At 41.0% G+C, this 17,185-nt stretch overlaps 1 protein-coding gene across 2 annotated transcripts in view; it reads right to left on the bottom strand.

Annotated features, from left to right (window-relative positions):
* DNAI7 (dynein axonemal intermediate chain 7) overlaps window positions 1–17,185 on the bottom strand; it is a 51,549-nt gene that overhangs the window by 7,839 nt on the left and 26,525 nt on the right. For both annotated transcript variants that reach the window (XM_084877231.1, XM_084877230.1), the window contains 3 exons: window positions 16,565–16,886; window positions 6,987–7,053; window positions 2,771–2,931 (listed from right to left, as the gene is read on the bottom strand). In XM_084877231.1, coding sequence (XP_084733357.1) covers window positions 2,771–2,931; window positions 6,987–7,053; window positions 16,565–16,886 — 550 coding nt within the window. The remainder of the gene's footprint in view (window positions 1–2,770; window positions 2,932–6,986; window positions 7,054–16,564; window positions 16,887–17,185) is intronic.

Genomic DNA, 17,185 nt, shown 5'->3' with positions numbered 1-17,185 from the left:
CAGGCTGAGACCTTCCTATGGACAAGAATGTCTGTTTTGAACTCCCCACTATCCTTCTAGTGTCCCTGAGATAGGGAAGGTTGACTCAAATAGATACTTCAAAGTGGCTATCGACCAGATTATCTCCCCCAGGTGTGCTCCAATAAAAGCATTCTCATTTGTGGGGAGAAGGGGAAAGAAATGCCAATATCATCCCCATTAGGGTGAAAATTAGTTTGGGGGGAACATGAAAAAAAATCTTACTCTTTTATGTATAAAGCACAGATATGCATACAGCACACACACAGATAGTCTATCTACGGTATTAAAGTCCTTGGCGGGGGATGACTAGGAAAAAATGTTTACAAGAGAGGTGATATGGGGGGAAAAAAATTGAGAAATACTGCTCTAATGCGAGAACGCACCAACAACCTACAATGTAGTGAGAGGTGCCGGGCAATCTATGTATATGACGTGTTAGAGGAGGCGGAGAGGGAAGGAGGAAAGAAGGACAGCAGGGCAGCAAGAGCTATGACAACAGATTTGGGTATATTTGGGACACAGGCCAGTGAGGTAACGTGAAACCAAGTCAGTCCTAGTGCAAATGCTACTACCTACTAAACCAAGAGGGAGAAAATCCTGGATAGATGATCTAACGGCTGCTATGGTCCTTATTACTCCAAGTGTGGTCCTTATTACTCCAAGTGCGGTCCTTACTTCTCCAAGTGTGGTCCTGCATGGAAATTAGTTTGGGGGAGCGCTGGCATCATCAGTATCTGTGCTTCTCAACTTTTAAAAAATATATATTTTTATTGATTTTTTTTTTTTACAGATAGGAGAGGGATAGAAAGCTAGAAACATCGATGGGAGAGAATCATCGACCAGCTGCCTCCTGCTCACCCCCTATGGGGATGTGCCCTCAACCAAGATACATGCCCTTGACTGGAATCGAACCTGGGACCTTCCAGTCTGCAGGCCGACAAGCTCTATCCATTGAGCCAAACCGGTTTTGGCTGCTTCACAACTTTGATGTGCACATGAATCACCTGAGGGTCTTATTAAAATGTAGCTTCAGGAGATCCGAGGGGAAGCCCCAAATTATGCATTTATAACAAGTTCCCAGATGTTGATGCTGCTGGCCATTTTGTATAGCAAGGATCCAGAAGAGTACTTTAGTTGTGTTTTGCTACAATACAGACTGCTGGGTCTCGCCTCCAGAATTTCTGATTCAGCAAGACTGAGGTGGGGCCCATGAATCTGCATATCTAGCAAATTCCCAGATGAAGCTGGATGATGCTGATGCTTCTGGTCCAGGGACCACATGTAGGGAACAACTTATCTAGACTAGAATCCACAAATAATGGTCCCTAGAAAGCCTGGCCCACCATCAGTGTTTGTAAATAAAGCTTAAACCGGAGCATAACCATGCCCATTTCTGTACATATGGCTGTTTTAGCATCACAATGGTAGATCTGAGGAGTTGCAACAGAGCCAGGATAGCCACAAGGCTGAAAACATTTACCATTTGTCCCTTTACAGAAACAGTTTTCCAGCCTCTGAAACAGACTCTCATTATTAAGGACAAATTGGCACAATCTATACATATAGAAAGCCAGTGTCTGTGAGGACCAAACGACTGGTCACCCTGAGGTGGCATGGAGCACCTCTCGGTCCCTCCCTCCCTCAGCCCACGAGCAGGGTGGGGTGGGACTGGGGACTGGCAAGCAGCTGAACAGCTGACCTCTTGGTCCCTGCCTCTGGCCAGCAGGCTCCCATGGATCAGCGATGGTGAATGGGGCAATCAGGGTGGGTAGTGGGAGGACCAGGCTGGCTGTCAGGCCATTGGGATCGCCAGCTCATCCCCGGGTGCTCGGGGACTCAGGCCTGTGGAAAAGCAGGTGCCAGTGACTTCACCTCCACGTGTGTGCGATGGGCCGGCCACTGATGGAAAATGCTGCCTGCTTAGGGCAACTCACACCGAGGCGGGTAGGTCATGGGCATGCCCCACTGCTTCCATCAGTGCCTCAAGCTGCAGCAGCAGCAATGGTGCCCCGCTTGAGCAGCCCTGAGTGAGCAGCGTGTTCCATCAGTGGCCGCCTGGTGCACGCACATGGAGGTGAAGTCACCATCACCTGCTTTCCCGCAGGCCTGAGCCTCTGAGCAGCCAGGGATGAGCTGGTGATCCCAACGGCCTGACAGCCCTGCAGCAGAGACAGCATTCAGTCTGGGGACTGGCAAACGGGCAGAAGATGGCCCTGATTGCAGGAAACTAGGCCCTAGGATCCTACCCACACTATTTCCTGTGCTGGACCTCTAGTGTAAACACAATGCTACGGGTTTACAATTAACATGCATGATTTCTAGTTTTAAAATCCATATTATCTTATGTTTTGTTTTGGTTTTTTTTTTATTGATTTTTAGGGAGAAAGGAAGAAGAATAGAGAGATAGAATCACTGATGAGAAAGAAACTTCATCAATGGGCTGACTCCTACACAACCCCTAGTGGGGATCGAGCCCGCAGTCTGGGTGTGTGCGCTGACCGCCCTGATCGGGAATCGAACCATGACCTCCTATTCATGGGTCGGTGCTCAACCAGTGAGACACACCAGCTGGAGTAAAATCCATTATGATTTTAGATTTCTTCTCGTTAATACTGATTCAAATTTTATAAAATTGCATTTTCTTTCGTGCTTGCTTAATAGAGTTAAAATTCATTATGTGTTAGAGCCGTTGATATAAAATAAAAGTGTGAGAAATTATTTTACTTGTAAGTTTTAAGAATCAACCTACTTCCATTATCATCCAGCCCTTCATTGGTTTACACTGTGGGGGAAGCTCCAGAATATCCAAGTGGTACACTCCACCCAGAGTTGTGAATTGGCATATGTCAAGCTCATCCTCTTCAAATTTACGTAGCCTCTCGGGAGCATTCTCTAGCAGCGCCAGCTGTGCTAAAATTAATCAGATTAATTCTATTTCTAAATAGATCATAACATTTTTGTATACTTTTAGGAGGGAAACAATATCTAGCATTGGCACAGGAAGTCTTTACTTAGCTACTAACACTTCAAAAAGGGATTAACTCAGAACTATTCAAAAAGCTGACCACTGGAGTGGAAATGGGCCTGGGTAATGATTAGGATGACTACTTCATGTTTTATATGCACACATTTCAGAATTTTGTATACAATAAGCACATGTTATTAACAGAAAAACTTTAAAAATAGACCTTAGGGAAGGGTAAATAATTTTCCCTCTACCCTAGTGAGTTCTTGGCTGAGACGTCCGAAGTAAAATATTAATAAGAGGAAAACAGAAGTTAACAGGGGTGCCTCATGTATACATGGGATATCCCCAGGGAGAAGCAGAGTAATTCAAAGAGGTGGCGTAGAACTCCAGCTTACACAGCATTTTCAACAAAGAACAGACAAGTTGTGGGGAAATGACAGGACAAAGAAAAGCAGCTGAATGTTTCTGAGGGTAGAGATAAAGGCTACATTATAGTTAGTTTTGTAGATTCCTCTGGTGTCCTCTCCTGATAGTTCTCAGAGACAACTTTACACCCTAAGTTTTGTCCTTCCTAGTCGTGAAGAAAGTAGCGATACTTAAAAATTTATATACTACTTTTAAGCAAATAGCAGAGGGATAGGGAACTTTTCTTACATCTATAGCTTTTCAGTTGCTTCCAGCTCAAAATAATCCTTATGCCAAAGTGGTATATTTGGGGGCAGCATATTCTGCTACCTTTTATTATAAAAGGTCAAAAAAAAGTGGTTTAACACAAAATTTGATAACTGCTTAAGTAATGTCTTAATATTGGGCCTTATGGTGCTAGATATCTGGGGGCAAGCAAAATCATTAAAAAAATTAATTTTGGTGCATCTATAAAATTAAAGCTAATTTTTTTTCCCAACAAAAATAGGTCCAGCTCATAGAAAAACAGGGATGGAGGCTTGAAAATGAAGAAACTGGATCAGATAATCTTCATATTCAGAAATTTTATGGGAAAATACTATGATTTCATAATGCTCATTTACAAACAGGGGAATATCTGAAGTCACATATTACTAGGACATTCCTGCCTTTCACTAAAATCCTTTCAACGCAGTGCAATGAGTAAGAAAGGGAAATCAGACTACTTACAGGTCTCACCCTTGTGCAATATATGCTAATTAACACCTTAGTTCCTTCTTCTACAAAATGGGTAGATAGTAGCACCTATCATAGTATTTGGGGGTTGTATGAGTTCATATACTGTATTTTTCGGACCATAAGACGCACCAGTTTTTAGAGAAGGGAAATGAAGAAAAAAAGATTCTGAAACAAATAGTGTCCTAAAATATTTTATGTGCATTAAAACCCAACATCACAGTCATAAACACATGTAATCAACCCTGTAAAGTAAACAGCAGCATTTAGAACCATTTTAGAGCCGGGCAAGCACACAGAGACCACACAGAGCCGGGCAAGTAAAAAAACTTTTTTTTTAAAGTATATGTGTAGGCTATATTTGGACCATAAGATGCAGGGACTTTCCCCCCCCACTTCTGGGGGGAAAAAAATGCGTCTTATGGTCCGAAAAATACAGTATGTAAAGAGTTCAGAACTCAGGAACTGCTAGCCTTATTTATATACCACTACAGTTTTCCTCTTATAAGAGGAAGCACACTGAGATGGCATTGAATTTAACCCATGGATATCAGGCACTGAAAATTAAAGGAAATATTCAAAGGAAATCCAGTTTAGCAATTTCATTTTTTTTACTTCTGTATATTCATTAAAATGTAGATTTTAATTAATGTTCAATTGTGTCTAATTAATAACCCATTTACCTGAAAAGAAAGTAAAAAAGAATACTGTGTCCAATTTTAGACATTTATGATATATACTAGAGGCCCGGTGCACAAAATTTGTGCATGGGGGGGGGTGGAGGATGTCCCTCAGCCCAGCCTGGACTCTCTCCAATCTGGGACCCCTCGAGGGATGTCCGACTAAACGTGCAGTCGGACATCCCTCTCACAATCCAGAATTGCTGGCTCTCAACAAATCACCTGCCTGCCTTCCTGATTGCCCCTAACCACTTCTGCCTGCCAGCCTGATCACCCCCTAACCACTCCCCTGACAGCATGATTGATGCCTAACTGCCTTCCCCCTGCAGGCCTGGTCACCCCTAACTGCTCTCCCCTGCAGACTTGATCACCCCCAACTGCCTTCCCTTGCAGGCCTGGTCCCTCCCCTGCTGGCCCAATTGCCTACAACTGCCCTCACTTGCAGACCTGGTCCCTTCCAACTGCCCTCCCCTGCTGGCCATCTTGTGGCAGCCATCTTGTGTCCACATGGGGGCAGCCATCTTGTGTGTTGGAATGACAGTCAATTTGCATATTACTCTTTTATTAGATAGGATCAATTGGGTATCATCATGTAGAAAACCTTGGTATTGTGACAGAGGCTATAATTGACTGTAATATCATTTTTAATAAGAAAATTATCTCATAAAGGTTATAGAAAATTACAAAATATAAACTTAGGTGACTGCAGAAATAAAAGTGTGTTGAAAAAAGTAAGGAAATAGAAAAGAAGACTGTTATTAAAAATATGCTAAGAAATATATAGAAAATAGATTCTTTAGAAGTTCCTGAGAAAGCCAGCATAATGATAAAGTTAATGGAAAAAATGCACAAAAATATCAAGCTAAAAGATTGCAAATGATGCATCACTATCATTTTGACACTTTTAAAGTATATCCAATTGCTATTTGACAGGATAAGATTGAATACAAAGGTGTTGAGAAATCTGAGTGTATATGAATACTTGTGAATGTTCATTGCAACATTGTTTACAATGTTAAAATATTAGAAATAACCTTACTATTTGTTAATCAATAAAGATTTAAATAATGTCCCATTATTGGGTGGAATTATAGAGCTACTAGATAGGGTCACCAATGAGGTCTGACTTAGAATAATGTTAAATATTACTCATTTAAGTAGCATCTGTATTGTGTTCTATGTATATATTAGTGGCCAGGCTAAGGGACAAAATTCATGCATGGGGGAGGGTGGTGCCTTAGCCTGGCCTGCCCCCTCTCCAATCTGGGACCCCCTCAGAGGATGTCTAACTGCCGGTTAAAACCAGCAGTTGGATATCCCTCTCATAATCCGGGACCACTGGCTCCTAACTGCTCACCTGCCTGCCCCTAACTGCCCCCCACCCCCGCCCCTCACCAGCCTGATCACCCCTAACTGCCTCTGGCTGCTGGCCTGATTTCCCCTAACTGCCCCCCCACCCCACTGCCAGCCTTGTCACCCTCAATTGCACCCCCTGCCAGCCTGGTCGCCCCCAATAATACCCCTCTGCTGGACTGCCCCCCTGATTGCCCCTAACTGCCCCCCCTACTCGCCTGGTCACACCTTAGTGCCCTCCTTCCCACTGGCCTGGTACCCTTTAATGCTTCTCCTGCCGGCCTGGTCACCCCCAACTATCACCCTCTGCTGGCCTGGTAACCCCTAACTGCCCCACTCGCTGCTGGCCTAGTCACTCCTTACTGCCCCCCTGCCAGCCTGGTTGCCCCTAACTGCCCACTCTTCCAGCCTGGTAACCCCATTGAAAGGTTCCAAGTTTGATTCTGGTCAAGGGCATGTGCTGGGGTTGCAGGCTCGACCCCCAGTAGGGGGTGTACAGGAGGCAGATGATCAATGATTTTCATCATTGATGTTTCTATCTCTCTTTTCCTCTCCCTTCCTTGCTGATATCAATAAAACTATTTTTTAATCGAGAGAGAGAGAGAGAGAGAGAGAGAGAGAGAGAGAGAGAGAGAGAGAGAGAGAGAGAGAAGGAAGCAAGCACAAATAAAAAGAATTGTTAATATTGGTTAGTTCAGAAGAGGGATTGTAAAGAATTTTCACTTCAAATATATTTCTGCAATATCTGAATTTACAATGATCTTGCCTTTCTTTTGTAAGCAGGAAAATCCCAATAAAGTTAAAAATGTAAGTTAGAAGAATACCTGTTTCATTTAATACTTTTATCTCCGGTTCTTGTTTTGTGCTTTCAGGTTCTTCCTCGGCAAAACTCTAAAAGAAAACATAAGGATGGATGGGTGTGATTGTCAGTGTCTTCTTCAGCCCAAATCCATTCTCCTCTGTTTCAGTCCCCACTGCGAACACTTGTTACCTTAATTCTAAGGCCCCAAACTGACACTTGCTCTGGCATAAAACTTGACTTAAAAGAACATAGTTAAAAAGTCAACCAAAATGTGAGCACATCTCCACAGATCTTCATGCAAGCAGGAGCCAGCCTGCTCAGATTCTCTTTTGAACACTGTCCTGTGTAAAACAGAGACCCTAGGAAGCAATGCAAGCTATAAAAATATTATTTACATTTACATTTGGGGTTTTGCCAAGGGAGGGGGGTGGTCCCTCAGCCTGGCCTGCCCCTCTCCAATCTGGGACCCCTCAGGGGATGTCTAACTGCCGGTTTAAACCATATGTTATAGATTTTGCTTATTTGGGCAATCAGCTGTCTGATAGAGTAATTACAAAGCCTACTTTTTGGTAAGCCTGTCAAGGAAGTGAAAGATGCTGTGTACCAAGTATATAGAAAATCCCATTATACTTGAGGATAGTAAAAGGAATCGATACTAATAAAAGGGTAATATGCTAATTAGATCTGACATCTACTGGACGAACATCCTTTTAGACAAAGCCACTGGGGCAGGGGCTGAGCAGAGGAAGTTAGGGGCAATCAGGCTGGCAGGGGGGGAGCAGTTAGGGCACATGTGTCAAACACAAGGCCCGCGGGCCAAATCGAGCCCGCCAGGCCTTGCAATGTGGCCCGCACCGCGCTGTCATCACTGCACTCCGCTGTCAGTTTATGACATTGTCAGTTTATGACTGTTCAGTAAACCATTCGGCCCGCGATTTAGGCTGGATTTTAGATTTTGGCCCCTTCTCTGATTGAGTTCGACACCCCTAAGTTAGGGGATGATCAGACTGGCAGAGGAGGGCAGTTGGGAGTGATCAGGCTGGCAAGGGAGTGGTTAGAAGGCCATCAGGCTGGCAGGCAGAGGTGGTTGGGGTGATCAGGTTGGCAGGGAAGGGCAACTGGGAGTGATCAGGCCATCAGGGGACCAGTTAGTGGGCAATCAGGCCAGCAGGGACAGGCAGTTAGGGGTGATCAGGCAGACAGGCAGACAGGCAGGCAAGTGGTTAGGAGCCAGTGGTCCCAGATTGCAAGAAGGATGTCTAACTGCCAGCAATCAGACATCCCCCGAGGGGTCCTGGATTGGAGAAGGTGCAGGCCAGGCTGAGGGATCCCCCCACCCCAAGCATGAATAGAAAATTTCATGCATTGGGCCTCTAGTACTACAATAGAAGGACAATATGATTAGAATATACTGTATATCTCAATCTGACACTAAGTCACCTTAGTGGCCTTGAGCAAGTCATTTATCCATTAGGAGCTAACAACATGCAGTCACACCGCAATTGTTGAACATCTCCCATCTCAAACAATTCAGTTCTCAACTACGTTGTTCACAGAGAAAAAAAAAAAATGTCTCAGTTATCCAACAAAACTTCAGGTCTGGACTAGACAACTCTTTCATGCTGATACCTGTATGATCAATAAAGATTCATGCATCTCTCAGGTAACAAAGGAGAGAATGTATGAGTTGGTTTACCACTAAATCTCATATTGTTAACATCTCAGAAGATTATACTGTCAATATTTTAGGTTTGTATTTTTTGCTTTTTTTGCTCTCAACATTAAAATTCTAGTGTATATGTCATTTTTCATTTTATATTTCATTGCTTTTTTGTTAAATTTTCATTTAGATTTCATGAGCTTTTTGCCTTTAAAGTGTTTATTTATAGGTGATATAGTGCATTAGACATGGAATCATCTGGGAATCTGGACCAGATTAATTCAATTTACATGATTTCTAATGGGAAAAAAATGATTCGATTTTCTAACAGCCTTCCAGAAAAAATTAAGTTTGAGAACCCAGGTCCCACTGTATTTGGTATTCAACTGTGTTCCACACATATAAATACATCTTGCAAACAATCCTAAGAAATAGTTGTTAATTTAATTTTGCCAAAAAGGAAACTGAAGCTTCGGGAGATAACTGCTCTGAGGGTCGAATAATAGAGAAGAGAAGAATTTTGTACACTGCAAAGCACTAGATAAATGTGCTGTTATAAAAATTTGATGTGTATGTTAATATTGGCAAACTGAACGATATCAGTAAACTTGGTTTCATCTCAACTACCACCTGCACTTCTATAGCAACATCATAACCTTACATCAGAATTCTAGTCAGAAGCTTAAAGCCAGCTAATCACACCAGGCCTCCATCACCAATCACCTCAGTAAATTTTCCTTTTCCCTACTCTCATCCCTGCGTTGGCCTTATCTTTCTCTGGACCGGTTTCAACACTATTACATTCTCTGACAACCGGTGTGCCTCTGAAACTTGTCACTTATTAACTCATTCACTCAAAGAATTTTCAGGGTGCCCAATTTGTGCAGGCATTGGTAAGTACTAGGAATAAAGGGGGGGAAAGCACATAAGGTATCTGACTTAGGGAACTTCCAGTCTACTAGGGAAGCAGATGAACAAATAGATAGGATGGTTTTGTGGGTGTGTAATAAAAAGTGAGGGGTGCACAATAGGAATGTAAAGGAAGACCAGTCAATTCTGTGGGTGGGTGAAGATAAGAAGTGATACCCAAAGGTGATGACGTTTGAACTAAATCTTGAAAGATAATTAGGTCACCCAACAAAACAAAACAAAACAAAAAACAGTGGGAGATAATGCCAAGTGTGAGCAAAGGCAGAAAGGCCTGGAGCAAAACAGAGGGCTGCAAGCACCCCACGCAGTCAGGTATGGTTGTGTGAGGCATTCTAGGAGAGGGTAAAGATCTGAAGCTACAGGCAAGCAGGGGCCAGCTTATGGAGAGCTTTGGGTGCCACTCTCAAGAGGAGAATTTCTCCTATGGGTAAAGGAAAGCCCAAAAAAGGCTTGTGATAGAAAAGTATCCTGGATGAAGAAATTTGCATTTGTAAAGGTACTCAGTGTGCCTGTGGGAGCACACTGACCACCAGGGGGCAGCTCCTGCGTTGGTCATCTGACCCCTGGTGGCCAGCTGATGAATGGATTGCTCAGTGGAAAGAGGTGAATCCAAGGTAAGAGGATAGGGCCATTAGAAGCATATATGCAATGATAAGTAAGCAAAATCAACATAACTTGGATGGTGACTGGATATAAGAAGTAGGCGAAACTTGATTTTCAGGTTTCTGTCTTAGGTTACAAGGTGGAGGTGGTCCAATTATCCAGAAAGGAGGAAGGACAGGGTTGGGGGGGTGGGGAAGAGGAAGTAGTGAATTCGATTGTGGATATGTTGGATTTAAGGTGTCTAGGTACATCCAGGTGGCCTTTCATATTATCTGCCATTAAAAAGCCAGTTGCATTTCTTTCTAACAGGAATTGTGATCATTTAAAATACCAAAGATATAAGACCAATAAGCAAGCCAGGCTTTCCAATTCACATCTTCAAAGAGTTGGAAGTTCTTCAGAGTTTAGACCAAAATGTTTCTTGCTTTGTAGGAAGACCAAGAATTTAGACTTTCTTAACAGAACCTTCCTCTTGATAACCACATTCAACAACAGGAATTTATCAGCTTCTACATTGACACATAATAGAGAGAATAATCTTGTAGTTAACACATTGCCTTTATATGATTAAAAATTTTACTATTTTATATCATCTTTAGTTCAATTGGCTTTTGGGAAGTGAACTTCTTCATGAAGGAGGCAATGAGCCCATTTACATTCTGGTGCAGCTCACCGATCTTAAGAACTGCTCTAGAATGTGTTTCTGTCATTGCCACTGTATCATCAGAACTTATTCGTGATCAAACAAACAAACTCCAGACCACATTTGTTGACAATATAATTATTCCTAGTTTTGTATGTTATAAAGCTCCTTGTGTTTGTTGGCACTGGAGCTGAAAAAAATAATTTTTTTCTTTATATTATCATCATGTTTTATATTTGGTAATAAAAAGTCCTCTTTCCACAATTGTTTTTTTTATAAAATTTAGCTATTTTCCATGTATTATTTTCTTCTGGATAAACTTTAATTTTTTAAAAAATAATAAATATTTTATTTTTATATAAGTACTAGAGGCCTGGTGCACAAAAATTTGTGCACTTGCCGGGGTAAGGGGGGGTCCCTCAGCCTGGCCTGAGCCCTCTCACCCCTGGGGAATTTCCACCTACTGGCTTAGGCCCACTCCCTGGGTGATTGGGCCTAAGCTGGCAGTCAGACATCCCTCTGGCAGCCCAGGAGCCCTGGGGGTATATCAGACTGATAGCTTAGGCTTAAGCCGCAGTTGGATATCCTTAGCACTGCTAAGGAGATGGGAGAGGCTCCTGCTACTGCCACTGCACTCACAGCCATTAGTTCAGCTTGTGGCTGAGCAGAGCTCCCCCTGAGGGAGCACACTGACCACCAGGGGGCAGCTCCTGTGTTGATCATCTGACACCTGGTGGTCAGTGTGCATCATAGCAACTGGTCAGTCCACCATTAAGGTCACTTTGCATATTATACTTTTATTATATAGGGTTTTAGGTTTCTAATAAATCTACTAAAAAAATAAACATTTTCTAAAAATCTTTGCCTGGAAATGTTTACAGAATATGAATCAGAGAAGGTAGCTAAAGTATAACTTTCCATGACACAAAGCTCAATAGATACTGAAATTGGCTTATGATATGGAAGAGCTTCATGGAATAATAGCAAAGTATTTTTCACTGCAATTTGATAAATGCACAGATATTGTCACATGGAAATTATTTTAGTCTATTTGCAATTTGAATTTGATATGAAAACGTGACTTGGATCATGAATAAGATCACTGGAAACAGAATAGAAATTCTAGAAATAGATCTTAGGATCCACTTGGGAACTTAGCATATGGCATTTCAGATCAGTGGGAAAAGCCTAGGTTGATATGGTGTTTTGAGATAGCTGGCTAAGATTTTAAATCAAAGAAATTTATATTCATTCTCCCCAGTTTACACTAAAATAAAGTCCTGACAGACTTAAATGTAAAAACATAACTAAACTAATCAAAGATGACAAAAATCATGCAAGGATCTGAAAAGATACTAGGTGACTGATATGATATGGTGTAGGTGATCTCGATATTGCACATTGCAAAATGTCAGCAATGAGCACTTGACAAATTTGATAGAATATCTTGAATTTTATTCCATCAAAAGATCTATACAAAGGAATTTGCTGATCTGAAATCCATTTTTTTTCATCAAAAGATAATTTAAATTGTACCAGAGCTTCAGAATAAATTGTTTGAACTGGCTTTTGATACAGAATTAAAGATGAATTTTGAAAAGTTACCATCACTGCTTCATTTTGAGGAATAGTTAAGAATTATCCTGAGTTTGCTGAAATCTCATTCAATCCTATCGCTTGAATACCATCTACAGGCCAGGGTTCTGAAATCTATGCTAGTGAGGTTCGTTAGGCCTCACACCCCTTGTACTGCTTAACTGGAGAAGTGCAGGGACTGCATAGGGCCATCAGCTGTGTCTGACTTCTCTCAGAACTCCAGGTTCACATTTGTTTACCTGATTGACATTTCCATTTGTGTGTCCCAAACTTGCCACAACCAAAACTCTTTTTACACTGTTACTCATAACCATCTCAGCTTATTCCTACCCATCCCAGTAAATTAAACCACCATCTGCTTTGTTTCCCAAAATAAAAACTCAGCTGGATTTTTTGCCTCCAAAACCAATCCCAAACATATCCACCTTTCCACATCTTACTATCACCTGGGTCCAAGCCACCTTGACCTCTCATGCCTCCCAAGCACTAGATACTGTGTTTCCCCTATGCAGGCCCCTCACAATTCAATCTCTGCTTAGTAGCTGAATAACCTTTCATAAATCAGATCATGCTACTCTTCTACTTAGAACCCTCAAATGCAGTGGTTCTCAACCTTTCTAATGCCATGACCCACAGGTTGAGAAACGCTGCTGTAGAGCCTAAGACTATCAGAAAACACATTATGATTCATTAACAGTAGCAAAATTAGTTATGAAGTAGCAACAAAAATAATTTTATGGTTGGTGGTCACCACAACATTAGAAACTGTATTAAAGGGTCACAGCAGTAGAAAGGTTGAGAACCACTGCTTTAATGGCTTCCCATGCATTTACAATAAAATCCGAACTTGTTACTGTGGCCTGCATTCCCTGTTTCATTTGGCTTCTGCTTCCCTCTCTGACATCATCGCATACCACTTCCTTCTTTACCCACCATCCATCCGTCCGTCCATTGGCCTTCTTTCTGGTCTTCATTTCTGTCTTATGTCCTTTACAGTAACTGTAGACTATAATATTTTTACCTAATTATCATGGAGCTTATCCTTTCTGGTCATTTGGGTCTCAGCTTAAATAATAACTCACCATACAAGTCCCCATTAACCACCCAATCTACTAACTCCCTATCGCATACGCCTGCTTAGTTCTGTGCCCTGTACGGCATTTATGACTGCCTCCTATTGTCCAGTTCTTATTTGCCCTTGGTTTTTCCTGACTTATATGCACATCGTGAGAACAGAAATCTCATTTGCCCTTTCACCGCTGTCCCCTGAGGACCAGAGCAGCGCCTAGGGTAGAGAGCTAGGCATTTATTGAGCAAGTAAAAAGATAAGAACAAGATCCAGGAATAAGACTAAGCTCTAGGGCATGAGCATGAAATCGGGTTGCTGAAATGACTTTGTGGAAAGGGGATGCTGCTGAATTAATGCCAGGCTTTCCACCTGAGCTAGTTTCGGAGTTTCAATCTGTCCGTGAGGAAGCCTAGAAGTCCCCAACTTTCTACAGCTGTTTCCCGGCTCCACACTTTTCCCTCCGACCAGAAGAGTGGCTTCCCCTTCCCATGGAAGCTCCTCCTTGCCTATCAGAAGATTTTGCTCTAATGCTACCTCAACAGAGAAGACTTCCCATCTGTTCACTCCAGCTTTTTCTTTTGGATACTTTTATCTTAACTCCCACACATAATCAATCTCTCTCATTTCACATATCGGAACATATACTAACTGTTACTCCTCCACAAGATTGTTAGCTCATTAAAAATGATGATCACGTTGAATTCCTTATATTGTAGAAGGTACTTAGTAAATGCTTTCTATATATAAATATATGTTCATATTTTTATATATCCCTTTATGAATAAACATTCATGTTAAATATATAATATGTACTCATGTTTATGGTAAATATTATACCTGTTTAACAGTATCTTAAAGGCAAGGACTATTTTCTTTTTTAACTTGAACTTTAAAAAGTTCAAAGATCCACACACTATCAGGGATTTCCCTTAGGATCACTAAAATATTGCTGAAGTTGATTAAATTAAAAAAAAAATATTTATCACAAATGTGGTATACTTAAATTAGGGTTTTCTAAAAATTTGTAAAATGTATTTAATGGGAAGTCAGTATACCTACAATATTGTGTTATTATTATTACACATTTAAATTAACTAAATTATGGTATTAAGAGCCCTCTAGTGGCAAAATTCTTAATAGACCCATGGGAAAGGAAAGATAATTTGGACCATTTTCTAAATATTAGAAGAGATTTATTTTTTAAACTTACAAGGTGCTAAATATTTGTTATTTGTGATTACAAGTTGGCTATTTTTATATTAATAACTTGCAATCAGCCTCTGAATTCATTTAAAAGATATGAGAATTGTAATATTTAAATATGCTAACCTAAGATTATAACCCTTAAAAACGATGCAAAAGTAGAGCAATTTCTTCCCCTAAAACCAAAACATGGTAAGTGCACCTACTGATCTTTCAGGGAGCCCCCTAATTTACACAGACACTCACAGAAACACACGTACTAGTACAACACACACAGACAAGTTAAATTTCATGAGTTGATATGCCAGTTTTTGAAATTTAGAATACATTTTTGCCACACAAACAGAGGTATGAATAGCATTTTGGGTTATGATAGTCCCAATATTTCTGTGATTATAAAGGAATTCAAACCTAACCGGACTAGAAGCTCGGTGCACAAAATTCATGCACAGGGTGGGGGCGCCTCAGCCCTGCCTGCACCCTCTCCAATCTGGGACCTGTTGACGGAGGTCAGACTGCAGGTTTAGGCCTTATCCCACTAACTGCTCTCCCCTGCCATCCTGATTCCCCTAACTGCTCTCTCCTGTTGGCCTGGCCTCCCCTAACTGATCTCCCCTGCCAGCCTGATCCCCCTAACTGCTCTCCCCTGCCAGCCTGATCGCCTCTGCCTCAACTCTGCTACCATGGCTTTGTCTGAAAGGACATCCAGAAGGTTGTCCAGAAGATGTCTGGTCAAATTAGCATATTGCCCTTCTATTAGTATAGAAGATATGCATAACCCATGGACACAGACAAGAATGGGGGCAAAGCCTGGAGCCAGGTGGAGGAAGGTAATAGGGGGACATTTGTAATATTCACAATAAAGATAAAATTTTAAAAGAATATTTTTAAGTGACCAATTTTTAAAGAGCAAATCACTTATTTTCCCTAAAATATCAGCTATATACAGGGTTTTGGGTTTTCCTCTCCTTATGCCTTTTTAATTTTTACAAGGTTGTAATCACTCTAAGTACTATTCTTTGTACTGACTATCATGTTATGTCCATTTTCTATATGCTATAGAACTTTTATAATTTATTTTGATATAATATTTAAAATGGAATTTTCAATTAACTATGTTCTTAACTACTATTCTGATTTGAAACTTGTATTCAATCTAATTATTACCTGTGTTTAAATAAACCAATATACTTCCTGTCTTAAGCACTTATAGGAAAACCTGCTCTTTCTGTCCTCCCTAAAGTGCAACCTGCTTATGGCCAAAGGAGCTACTCATTCTGAGAAAGTATTACTAAATTATAAACCATTTATTCTAACTTAATAGCTTAAGAAATAAAAGTAGAAACTTGAAGGAATATGATTACTAAATTACTCAATATATTATAGCTAAAGATGTCAAGTTTTAAGAGTACAAAAGTTTCAAAAAACTAAGTTTGACTTTATAATATTCGTTCTTACAAAACCAGAAGCTAAGGAAGTAATAATAATGTAAGCTAACCCCTCAGTTTGTGAGAGTATTTACTACAAAGTTGCCTTTAATGGCAGGTTCCCTTAAGTGAGTTTGAAATAGAACAGATACACAAAAAGTGAATATGAAGCATAATAAACACAAAAATTAAATGGCTTCAAAGCTGTTCAGTGTTATCCCTAAAACAAAAGTGAGCAACTCCTGCCTGGAACTTTAGGATGTTGAAGCAACAGGCTCCACTATGAACAGTGACGAGTAATAGGAAGCAGGGGGGTAAATACACACTCAAAATCAGGCCATTGGCAGAAGATGGATTTTGGACAATTTCTAGTTGTTTAGGGGGGGGAAAAATCTCGAGGATGCTTCAGCAGAATCTAATAAACATCTGTTACATAAAGAAAAAAATTATACATTGAAATGTGTCTTACTGTGTGTACAAAACCGGCATCTTGTTCTTCAGGTTTTATTTCTTCCTCCTGGTCTAAATGGTCTAAATTAGACTTGTCTTCTGGTTGTTTATCCTCTTCTTGGAGCTCTTTGCTGATTGCTTCTTGTGTAGCAATAACTGCTTCTTCTTCGACAGAGAAAGATTCCCTGGGAGGGGCATATTTTAATACTGTCGGAACAAGGCGCAGTGGCGTGACATGATCATAGTGAGTATGTAGGAGCCGTAAAGCAATGTCACTTGATGCTAATATCCTTGGTATTTCAAAGCCAATTTTCATTTCGTGGCATCTGATATTTCTATGCCTGTTAATAATTAATTGTAACAAAAAAAGATGAGGCCTAGGGGAATGCTAGAACTGTTGCAAATGTATACCCAAGCAGTATCTCTCCACTTTAATTTGCCAGTTTTAAATCCCGATCCTGACTTGCTCTCTTTGCAGGGTTTGGACCCAGTTGCTAATGTTATACCCCTCAAAACATATTCTTGCGATCCATAACCCAGCCGTTTTCTCCATGAGCACCTCCTTCTCCGTTTTCTCTGTATGGCCAGCTTCCTAACCATCCTTTAAATGTTGATATTACTCAGCTCTCAATCTCAAGCC

The sequence above is a fragment of the Pipistrellus hanaki genome (assembly GCF_964339955.1).
Source record: "Pipistrellus hanaki genome assembly, chromosome: 3".
NCBI lineage: Eukaryota > Metazoa > Chordata > Mammalia > Chiroptera > Vespertilionidae > Pipistrellus > Pipistrellus hanaki.
The sequence above is the reverse complement of the archived record's forward strand: the minus strand, read 5'-3'. Positions and strand labels throughout refer to the sequence as shown.